This window comes from Hippopotamus amphibius, chromosome 1 (genome assembly GCF_030028045.1).
Source record: "Hippopotamus amphibius kiboko isolate mHipAmp2 chromosome 1, mHipAmp2.hap2, whole genome shotgun sequence".
NCBI lineage: Eukaryota > Metazoa > Chordata > Mammalia > Artiodactyla > Hippopotamidae > Hippopotamus > Hippopotamus amphibius.
In genome coordinates this window covers 79,441,707-79,454,104 of record NC_080186.1, presented here as the reverse complement: position 1 = coordinate 79,454,104, position 12,398 = coordinate 79,441,707, and the positions used below count along the sequence as shown (strand labels likewise).

The 12,398-nt window shown below is 36.8% G+C and overlaps 1 protein-coding gene across 2 annotated transcripts in view; it reads left to right on the top strand.

Moving 5' to 3' along the window:
- CACHD1 (cache domain containing 1) overlaps nucleotides 1-12,398 on the top strand; it is a 222,680-nt gene that overhangs the window by 75,222 nt on the left and 135,060 nt on the right. For both annotated transcript variants that reach the window (XM_057717419.1, XM_057717428.1), the window contains exon 2: nucleotides 8,302-8,364. In XM_057717419.1, coding sequence (XP_057573402.1) covers nucleotides 8,302-8,364 — 63 coding nt within the window. The remainder of the gene's footprint in view (nucleotides 1-8,301; nucleotides 8,365-12,398) is intronic.

Genomic DNA, 12,398 nt, shown 5'->3' with positions numbered 1-12,398 from the left:
ATTTATACAGGTATTTTTGGTTGCCCGTGCCTCCAACTATCATAGAATAACTATCATGAAGAGAATATTCTTAAGAGATGAACAATAATGGAATAGAATAATAATAGAATAACTATCAAGACTGAATAAATATAATGGTACGTGAAATGCATTCATAGTGTTTTTAGTGCAGTCTACATAAATTTCTCTTCACATTTATGAGGTTGAGTTTAAGATATGTGAAGTACCTGGTGCTAGACAGATAGTAGGCACTATACAAGCAATAGCTATTATCAGCTATTATCATTTTTTATTTATAGCTACTGTAAAACAAAATAAGGAAGTCTGTTGGGGCAGGACATGTGTGCCCAGGGTACCATTTGCACAAGGTCACCTATTGTGTACTGATTCATTTTGTTTTAAATTCCCAATCTAGGCCTCTTCCTCTACCATGATTTTCAGTACCTAAGCATTTCCCTTTGTCATGAAACTGGAATAGCCCTGTTTCTTGCAAATCACTGTGGTATTCAAGATCAAATTTTTATAGTGAGGATCAAGCATGAGCCCCTGCATTTATTTTTTTTCCTCTGTAAGCTCTCAAGGTGGTGATCTAATACAAATGGTTCTTTGTAGAGTGTAGTTGTAACTCTGAAAGTATGTCCTTTTTTTGGGAGTGTGTCAACTCTTTGAAACATGTTTGTTGTTATCCACCATAAAGGAAATTCACACTCCATTTTGAGATTCGGGGGATGGGTTAGAATATATGTTTTGGATTCATTATTTACAGGCAATTCCTGGTACTATTTTGGTCAGTTTCTAGATTTTACCTAAGTTTTCTCTATGAAGATAATGTTTACATAGAGGATGATACATAAGCTTTGGAGTAAGGCAAATTTTGTACCCAGACTTGGCCACTTACATTTGGGCAAACTAAACTTCTCAGACCTCAGTTTTCTCACCTGTAAAGTGATGACATAGTACCTACTGTGAAGGGTGGTTGTATTAAGTGAGATAAGTGTGCTCTTGTTAATATACACAGTAACTCTGTTATGTATAATGTATCCCCCCCACACACATATAAGTAGAATAATATTTGTATATTTAAATACTGGTTTTAAAATATGAACAATAACAAAAATCATTGTAAACATTTTTATTAGCTCACAATATATTTTTAATTAGATGAAGAGTGGTTAATTGGTCCCCTATTGTTGGACAGTTAGGTTTTTTGCTTTGGGTGTTCTTTTTCTGGGGGGTGGACTGGTGTTTTGGGGGTTTTTTTGTTTCTGGGTTTTTGTTTTTTGTTTTTTTGTTTGTTTTGTTTTTTTTTTTTGTTTTTTTAGTGGTAACCTTTTCAATACTCTTGGTAAACTATTTTCTTGAGGTACCTGTATCCAGATGAACAAAACTTAGAGATATTTTTTTAAATGATGGAGATTTATGGCACCAGATTTGTGATCTCAGAATGCAGATGACGAGCCTCCTTAGAGAATGTCATTTTTCTGGACCTTCCATATGTTTAACAGTGTGAGGTTAAATAGGCTGATAAAAATCAGACGATGTCTACTCTCTGTAGAAGTGATCCCTTAATACCTAGAAAAAGCGTATTCATGGGGTGTGCTTAGGGAAGAACAGAGCTGTGCATATGCTTTCTTCCCTGAAACACTTAAACTAAGTTGCCATTAATTCCCCATCCAGTGATTGTTGGAGTTTGCTTTAATTACAGCACTTTTTTTTTGCAATGACGTTTTTATTTTTCAGTATACTCTGATGCTTAAATTGGCAACATTACTGAGGTATAATTTACTTAACAAAGTACAGGCTTTAAAATACATTCAATGAGATTAGCTGAGATATACTCGACATATAGCATTATATTAATTGTACAACATAAAGATATTTTAAATGATCACTCCAATAAGTCCATTTAACATCCATCACCACCCAAAGTTACAAATTTTTTCCTTGTGATGAGAACTTTTAAGATCTCTCTTAGCAACTTTCAAATACTCAGTACGATATTATTAACTATAGTCACCATACTGTACATTGCTTGGGTTGCTATATTTTTTTTTTTTTTGGTTGCTATATATTTTTAATAGTGGTATTACAAATATGGCTGAATTTATATTTATTGCCTTGCTATTTGTGTTTTACTTCTCTCACACATATTCTTTTTTCATTGTTTACTTTCTCTTTTAACGGAAGATGTTGGTCAACATCTTGAGATAACAGTGGTGATCTATATTTACCCCCTTTGGCCACAATTCCTAGAATGGTAGGAAGAGATCCAGAGAGAAATGAAGCTGTTAGTGAACTGTCAGCCAAACTGGCTTGCAACAGGGACCTGTAAACATCAAGAGAATAAGCTTTTGAATAAAAATTCAGTCCTGCATTTTCTTCACGAAGATCGGGGAGGGAGTCCAACAGAATCTCATTAGGCTTGTACAGGTATTTATTTCTCTGCTGTGGTTTTGTGCTATACCATTCATTTAAACATCTAGTTAACATTTGGCAGAGCTGTTGGAGGAGTGAAGGTGGGGCCACCTGTCTGGATTGACCATCTTATTAAACACTCATGTAATTTCTCCCGTTCCAGTTAAGTGGGATTCGCTTGCCATCTGTTAAGCAGCTCGATTAAACAGATTTGGGAGGGAAAGATGGTGGGTAGGGAGGGTGGGTCAATGGAGTGAAGACTTGGGGACAGGGAGGGACTAAGGTGCAGCCCTTGAGAGGTGGGGGAGGTAGCGCCTTCCCTGTTCCCCTCACCCCCCAACCCCCACCCCCCCACAGAGCAGGATGTCTTGTTTTCTTGTGGGAGAGGTAGGGGAACTGTATTCAAGTGTAATATGGCTGTCTAATTTCCTCTTTGGAGGAGGAAGGGGAAGGCAGTGCTTAGGGAATAAAAGAATAGAATATGCAAAAAGGAGATTTGATTAAATTGTGTTATATAAGTTTAGAGCATCGAGGTTGGATGAGTCTCGACAGACACCCTTTTTTCTTGCTGGAAATTCAGGTTAGTACATTCCCATTGGATGGGAAGCTGAAGAACTAAGTTACAGTGTATACTTAGAGTATGAGGGAGGAATTAATATGTAGTCTCAGGGAAGGCTCAGACCTTATCTGTGAATTGCTAGGTGGCTCTCCAGTATTGGTATGGCCCAATTTCATCTGGCGTGTAGATTGGGGTGTAGATTTTGGAGGAGGGGGTATTTATAATAGCCCAGTTAATAGATTATTGCCCTTTTTACAAATGCATAAATAATTTTTAAAAGATACCAAAAATTTGTCTAGGGTATATTTTATTTTATTTTATTTTTCATCTTTATTGGAGTATAATTGCTGTACAATACTGTGTTAATTTCTGCTGTACAACAAAGTGAATCAGCTATATGTATATATATATCCCCATATCCCCTCCCTCCTGAGCCTCCCTCCCATTCTCCCTATCCCACCCCTTTAGGTCTTCACAAAGCATCCAGCTGATCTCCCTGTGCTCTATAGCAACTTCCTACTAGCTGTGTATTTGACATTTGGTAGTGTGTATATGTCAATGCTACTCTCTCACTACGTCCCAGCAGACATTCTCTACGTCAGCATTAGGGTGTATTTTAAAGAGACTGCCTAGAATATGTGTTTAAAGTAGAGTTATTGAAGTATAGCATACATACAGCACAGTCATAAGTGTAGAGCTGGAAGAGTTCTCACAAAAGTGAACACATCCCTTTTACCAGCACCTAGATCAAGAGACAGAACATTTCAGCATCCCAGAAGCAGCCCTCATGCCCTATTGGGTTGACTCTCCCACAAAAGGTAACCCCTATCCTGGCCTCTAATAGGCTAGATCATTTTTGCCTGTTTTTGAACTTGATGTAAATGGAATTACATTCTTTGTGTCCTGGTGTCTGGCTTCATTCGCTCAGTGTTACGTTTGTGAGAGTCCTCATGTTGGTGCACGATACATGGGTGTGTTCATTTCCATCTTGCCCAGATATTCGACTGTGTGAATTTACACAATTTGTTCTGTTGCCGATAGGCATTCGGGGCTATTAAGAGTCGTGCTGCTAGGAACATTCTTAAGTTTTTCTTTTGATAAATAGGAACACGTTTCTGCTAGGTACATACCAGGATGGGAAGAACTGCTGGGTCATAGGATATGCATATTTAACGTTAGAAGATACTGCCAGTTTTCCAAGATATGTGTTTTAATGAGGGAAAGGTCAGTGTTGTCTAAGGCTCAGAGTATTCGGTTGCCCTGAGCGTAAGAATAAGGCATCTTGCTGTTGTTGTAGTCTTTTGATTATGGAAATAAATATAACTGACAAAGAGGAGTCAGTGAACTGTTTCTTCTTAAAAAAAAAAAACTTGTGAAACCCTTCACCTCTTTTCATGCTCTCTTCACAATACAGCAAAGGGATTTTCACTTCTGGCATTTGACAGGAACGAGAGAGAGTCATGGGCTAGCACGAGCGATATCTTTGCCTTTACTTCCAGGAATTTGTACCCCAGGGAGACGGGCTTCAAACTCCCTCCAGGTTGTGCTCAGAGTAAGAGTTCAAATGTCTGGAGTTCCTTTGGTCCTCTAGGGAATTGGAATAAGGGAGCGTGACAGCTTGGACATCGAGTGTGGAATGCCCACCCCACCCACCTACACCCTAAGCCTGTGACTGTGAGTAAATTGTCAGAGAAGATGAACACTCTGATATTTGGAAAGTGCTCTTCGAGTCATGTTTGAAGAAAACTTTTTTCCATTTCCACTTTTCAAGTCCGCTCATAACCGAGAAGCTCTTACAGTCACCAAAATGTCAGCTAGATATATCATTTGAAATTTCTGGCTCTCAAATTAAAAATAAAATCCCCAGAAAACTCTGTATTCTATTCCTTTCACAGTTTTAGGTAGCAGTTGAAAGTGATAAAAGAATATCTGGGACTCTTAATTACTCCTGACATTGGTCATATATATATAAAGTTATACCAGCACATTATAGTTTGCTTAAAATAAAATGGATAGGAGAAAAAACAAATCCTCACTTTTTTTCTGCATGCTGGTATGAGGATTTCTAGATTATCTTGAACAAAAAGGTGATGTGAATAAATGTAATAGCTTTGCTAGAAGCAATGCCTGTTTTTAACTCAAGACCTAGGTTTAGACCTCAGCACTTGAATTTTTTATCAGTGATGCATTTGCTAACTTCTGAGCTGTAGTTTTTAATCTGTAAAATTGGTTTTAGAACACTGTCTACCACATAGAGTTGTTGTGAGGATCCAATGAGATCATTTACGTGAAATTGTAAACTATGAAAGTACTAAGCCTAATAAGCCTTTGAGAGCTGGGCTTAGCAGGCCCTGCATTTTAAGAAAGATTATTACTGTCCATTAATCTAGAGCATAATGGAAACTCACTCTATACCTTGAGATCTTGTGCATACAGCTAAGCCTGAACTTTTAACCTTGCACCAGATGTGGCTGGCTGACCTGTTTAGTTGTGAGTTACTTGTCTAGGTTCTTCTGGTCTTTCACTAACACCCTTCCCTGCTGGGGCAAAAAGTTGTTTGCTTGACGATAGCTCCAAACTATTATTCTAACAGGCCACCTTTCGCTTCTGGAGTGATAAGAGGGTTGTATAAAATGAGTAGCCTGTAGGATCACTACTGTTCATATCTATAACCTCTTTCTTTTAAAATTTTCTTTTATCCATCCATTTTTATTAGGTGTCGAGAATATAGCAACACAAACCATAAAAAGCTCTACATACAAGTATTGGCAGTCATTATTAATAATACTTGTTAAGAAAATGAATAAGACAGGGACTGCACACAGCCTGGCAAACTCTTCTGGCTTCTATTCCTTATTACTACTGAGGAATTCACCTTTCTTTTAACAACAAAGAAGAGGGGAGGATCTGAGGTTCCTCATTAGGTGTGGTCCTTGGTGGGTGGTGTTGGTTTGAGCAAAGTGGATCTGGTTTGCTTCCCAGGACATGGGTTACTCCATCAGTTACCTCTTGGGAGAACACCTTCCAGGATAGGACAAGATAATATATAAATTGAAATATCACTGCCAGAAATGAAATAAGAAATTGACCACACTCATCAAGATCTGGAGACACTACATAGATTGTTAATTTTTAATAAAAGTGCACTCTTGGTACTGAGCAGGTTGTGAAAATCAAATTATATAAAAATAGAGAATATGGTCTGGGAGTGTACATTGACACAGCTCTGAAAGCATTGTTGTCTAGTGAACTAAGGTGTTTACCAGAAAACTGGGGCTGGAGGTCTGCAGATTTATAATTCCTTCTCCAAAACGATGTCTGTTTTAGGACTCAGAATCCTGATGCATCTTGATGATGAAACACTCCCATTGAGATGTAAAGCAGACCCCTATAATCAGATGCATTAATACATCTGCATCAAAAAGGATAAATATGCTAAGTGGTTCAATAAAGACTATAAATACACATCAGTTCAAGTTAGGATTTACTGCCAGTAAGTTCAGTTCATGTCATATTTTGCTAGCAAATGTGTTATGTAAAACTTTTGCTGTTCAGAGCCTTTTGAATTTTAGAATTACGCATAAGGTATTGTTGATCTGCATTATATTTGGGTGTTAGCTCCTAACAGGAGTGCTTTTCATATGAGTCTAGCTACCGTGTAGCAGATGCTCATGAAACAATAAAGTTGGTAGCACCATAACTGGAGTCACACTGCCTGGGTTCAAATTCTAGCCTTGCCAAGCGACTTTGGGTAAATTATTTTATTTCCCAGGGTCTTAGTTTTTCATCTTTGAAGCTGCAGGAATTTTCTTATTACATAAGATATGCAATTGCGGTACAAGGTGAATTGCATTAGGCACTCTGTAAAATATGCTTCTGTTTCCTCATCTATATAATGGAGATAATAATAGTGCCTGTCACAGAGGTGTTTTATGAGACTTAAATAAGTATACAGCTGTAACATGCTTAGAATAGTGTCAGCCCCACAGTAAGCATTTAATAAATAGTAGCCAATATCGTTACCACCGCTACTAAAAATCTGTACCTTTCCTATCAGCAGAGTCATTTTTAGGAAAGAAAAAGACAATAAATATGTGTTGAATGAATGAATGGCACATTGAAAAAATTATGATAATTTGTAATTAGAATTTTCCAGACTGTAATTCCATCCTATTCCTTCCCAAGTATGTTTGCTTCCCTTCCCCCAGCAGCACCCCCTATCCCGCTGCTCCCACAGCCCCAGCGCCTTGCTCTTCCTTCATTTGCACAGCACTTGATGAACTTGGCACTCGTCTTCCTCACCACAACCATGCAGGTGTGCTAGGCTGTCTGGGAAGCTGTCCCAGATGCTGACAAACCCTTGGCAGTCAGGTATAAAGGAAAAAGGGAAATTTTGGCTGACAACTCCAGGTCTGACTCCTTACTCATCTGGAGAGTTCCAGAGGTATCTTTAAAGTTTTAGGATAAATGATAAACTTAAGGATAAAGTTTTAGGATAAATGATGTTTTTTGTTTTTTTTTTTTCCTGAGCCCCTAACAAATACATTTCTTGGGTTCTCATTTTTTTTTTTTCTTTCTTTCTTAAGTTTGTTATAGGTTAACCTCTTGTGATTGGCAGCAATGGTGGGCTTTGGTAAAGTTGAAAGTCTGCAAGATGTTGTAAATGCAAGCAATATGTGCAGGAGTGGGTACCAGCGAGGCAGAGACCAGTGGAAGAATGTGTGTGCTTGTATGCCACAGTTTGGACTGTCTTGGCACAGCCGCCGTGTTTCCTGGCATGTAAGGACTGGCTTCTCTCTTAAGGCCACACATATTTGGCAAGCCCTATTATTTTACTCTTTTGAGGGGGCGCTTGGGTAATGAAGGTGATAGGTGTTATTGGGTAGGTACTGGTTGGACAGGGACATGAGAGAATATGGAAAGAATCCTTTTAAAAGAGCTTTATTACATTAGATCGTAGTGTCTGTAAACAATTACAGCATTAAGGGAGTGCAGGATTTAAATGAGAAACACAACTTTGTCAGATTATACCAGTTGGATAAAATGGCATGGGCTCCGGAAATCTATAATTAAGTGTATTTTTGAAAATGAAAAATATAGCGTAACATCTGGTTTATTTCAGTACAGAAGTGCCTGGGTATTGCTTACATAAGTGTGATTGACTTTGGCTGATATTTGGATTTCTCTGCATAAAATAACTATTTTAATTAAATTTTTCTGCTTGATTCTATTTGTGCCGTAAACAGATTATTCACACACACATTCATATAGAAAACGGCCCTCTTATTTAGAAAGTCTAATGTTTGTTCATTTTCTTTTCCTTGCAGCGGATATTCAACTCCTTTGTTTACACCGAGAAAATCTCAAATGGAGAAAGTGAAGTACAGCAGGTAAGAGGTGACTTAGCACTTGACGTTCTCTGTCTTTGTCTTGCTTTTGGATGTGGCTTCATCACTCTTTCTAATCTCCGTGTGAGGTTGTCCGTTGTTCTCTATGTGTGATTTCATATACATCTTAAGCAAAATGGTGACAACCTCCCACTTCAGGTTCTTATAAGCAGTTGAAATAATGGTCACATAGATGGTTTTCTGCTATTCATGTTATACTTTGAAAATATTATTTAGTTCATTGTTATTGTTTTGAAAATTCCTAAAATACTCAAATTTTAAAATATTAGAAATTATTTCATCTGCTATAGGAAAAAGTGCCCAGGCTTTGGAACCAGACAAACCCCAGGTCAAATTCTTGTTTTCCTACTTACTTCATGACTCCTAGGAAGCAATTTAGCCTTTTGAGCTACAGTTTCCCAATCTTAAATCAGGGGGACATAATATCTGCCTGATGGGGTTGTGAGAATTAAATGAAGTAATGTCACATTAACTAAGAATAAGTGAAATACTTTAGGTGGAAGATCTGACATAGAAGCAGGTCGGTGGATGTTGGCTTCTTTTGTTCTTTTGTTCTTTTTTTATTTTTTTTGTTTGTTTCTTTTGTTATTTTTCTTTCCTCTTCTTGTATTCTTCCATTGCTGCTTTTCTCCCATCTTCTCAATGCTCTGTGGGGTCAAAAAGTTCTGAGGCCAGATTCTATTTATTTATAGCTGGCTTCAAATAGACCGCTTCCTAAGTTAAAACATAGTGTTGGTGAACTTGGTCATAAATTATTGATCTGTGCTTGAAAAGAAGGGTGGTAAAGAGGATTCTGGGTTTTAATTTCAGCTAATCCACCAACTTCATTACACCATGTAACCGCCAACTGGTAATTTGAAGCTAGGCTGGAAACTTAAGTGAAAAAACAGGACCAAGCTAAAAACCAGAGTATAGCAGAGTGCTTCCACAGAGTAAAAAGATAACTGTTAGGAAAATACGTAATAATTTAAACTCTCTGAGGCCTTTATCTTATTCATAGAAAACAGCTTGACTTGATCTGAACTTCAGAAGTGCTATGCAGGAGGACAAAGTTTTGCAAGTATCATTAAAGTGAAGTTATTTATAGGATAGTTATTTATTTATAATAAATGACTTGGTTTGATCTTGAAGTTCATCATCTCCTGTTTATAGACATTAAAGATCTTTATTGGTTTCTGCAGGTTAAATTTAGAGGACATAAGCCATTAAACATGTACCCCTTTTCTTAGCTTTAGATGTTTTTAAAAACTAATGACCTGAAATTGTAGTGAACGTGGTTTGCTGTATCAAATCTTACCTTCATAATTCCTGTCTTATTTTTATTCCAGCAAACTGGAAAGTGCTTTAGGGTCATGAAATTTAAAAGGGTTTTTATAGGATAAGATTTCTACACAAAGCATGTTTGAGGAAACTTTTTGGGAAACCAAAGGCCATTTGATAACATTTTAAAGAAACTGATCCAGGGATATCAGTTTTGCTGCTTTTCTTGAAGTAACAGATACAAGTTCTTCCTTCAGCTGTTTTTAAACATGAAAGTTGTTTTGTTTTCTTGGAGTGATGTTCTTGATTTTATTTTATTTTATTTTATTTTAATCTAGCTGCAAACAAGTTTGGAAGCCTTCCATAATAATTTTAAAAAATTATTAGCAGCTGATTTAGTGCACTTACAGAACACTGGTGATTTCAATATATTATCACATTGATTTTTCCATATAACCTTGAAGGAAAGACACTATTCTTATCACGGATGAGGTAGGTGACGCTGCAAAAGATAGAATAAGTTAGCTATAGTCTCATGACTAGTAAGTAAGAGAGCTCGTTTTCAAAATGTTTGACACTAAGTTAAATTATCTGTATTTTTATCTTAACAGAGTTTATTTTTTAAATCTATGTTTTCATACAAAACAGAAGTCTCTGCTCAACTGAATAAGTCAGATGAAGGAGAGTCACCACATCGTCAGTTCCATCTCCTCTCTTCGATTGTCAAAAAGTTCTCTCTTATATTGACCAGGAACATACCTTTCCACTTTTCTCTAATTTCTCCAGTCTCTTTAGAAGAACCCTGGACAAAATAGATTTTATGCCTCTTTTGCATCTAGTATTTGGAGATAATTATCATGTCATTATCATTTAGCCTAAAATTTACAATACCCAGGTCCTAGATAATTTCTTCTATGACAAGATTTCCAGGCCCTTTCAGTCTTCTAGTCACACTAACAATAACAATACTTAAAGCTTATATTTACATATTTACTGAGTATTTTGCTCTCACTTCAATATTATGATACTCTTGTGGCTTGAATTTGACAGGAGTTATTCCCATTCTCAAGTGAGAAAACAGAGAACTCCTGACATCTTCTTGAATTGATTAACAACTGCCCAGGAACTCTGGGCCCTGTGATCCTGGACAGTACCCAGGATGACATCTTTAGGGAAATGCTTACCTCTTATGTTTCCTAGTCTATAAAACATCCGCCATCACAGTCGCTCACACTTTCATACATGTTATCTCTTTGAAACTTCAGAATAACTTTGTAAGGTAGGTAGAGTTATTAGTAACCAAGTGCAGAAAGGTTAGGGACCCTAGCTAATAAGTAATTGAGCTGGCTTTTTAAAAATTGTGAAATATATCAAACATGTAAAGAGTATATAAAACATGTGAGTAGAATAAAGAAATACTATATTAAAATGAATATCTCAATCCATCTAAAGAAATAAAGCATTACCGGTGCTTTAGAAAGCCCCTGTGTGACCATCCCAGGTAGTATCTCCATCCCTCTCCCAGAGATAATTCTATACTAATTTTTCATTAGCCTTTCCTTTGCTTGTGTGTGTGTGTGTGTGTGTATCTATATATCTATATATCTCCACAAATTCATTATTTCACTGTTTTTGTTCTTTATATACATCTTAAGTGTATTGTTTGTATTCATGTATCTTGCTACTTTACTATTATATTCCTTAAAATCACCTATGTTGATATCTGTAACTAAGGTGCATTTGTTTCCAATTCTGTGGTATTCCATTAAACGCAGTTTACATATCCATTTTTCTGTTGATGATGTTTGGGTTGTTTCTAGTGTTGTAATTTTTGTTGTTGTTCACATCTTCTGGTGCAGAGTTTGGGTGGAATAATTCTTTGAATTGCAGGAACAGACCTCTGCCAATTAAATGCTAATGTGTGTTTATCTACACATTTTCCAAGTGCCCTAGGTGGGGAGAGGAACTGTTTAGCTCAGGTGGCAAATCCTTTCTCTAGAGTAGGATTGCTGGGTACCAAAGTGCTCAGCGTGACTGCATAATGCAAAACTGCTTCCACAGTGATTGCCATGGGTTACCTTCCTATGGACAGTGTACTGGAAATGTACTGCTCTATACCATCTTCAATACTTGGTATTACCAAGTTTTAATCTTTTGCCGTTAGGGGGTGTCTGAAATTGTATCTAATGAGTTTAACTTGCTTTACTCTGATTACTAATGAGGTTGAAATGACTTTTTACATGTTTATGATCCTTTTTTGCATGTTTGCTGATGTTGTTGTGTCAAATGTCTGCTAATGTCTTTTGTCCATTTTTAAAATTGGGTTGTCTGTTTATCTGAGAAGTTTAAATATTCCGCACATATTCTAGATCATCTCTGTCCAAAAGAGGCCTCTGTGGTGATGGAGATGTTTCATATTGGCGCTAATCAAGCGGCCTCTATAGCCAACACGTGGCTGCTGAGTGCTTGAAATGTGGCTAAAGCTACCGAGTAATTAAATTTTAAATTTAATTTAATTTTAGTAAAATAGCCACATATGGCCAGTGGTTACCATATTAGATTTCCTTGCAAATTTTTGTTTCGTGAATATAAATGTTCTCCCAATGTATGGCTTTTCCTTTCACTTTATATCTTTTAAAAAATTGGAGTCTTAATTTAAATAGCTTTTTCAAACCAATCTTTTCCTTTAAAAATAGTCCTCTCTATGGGACAGGGTAGAAGAGAGAGGTTTCATAAAGCAAAGAGATTTACTGATA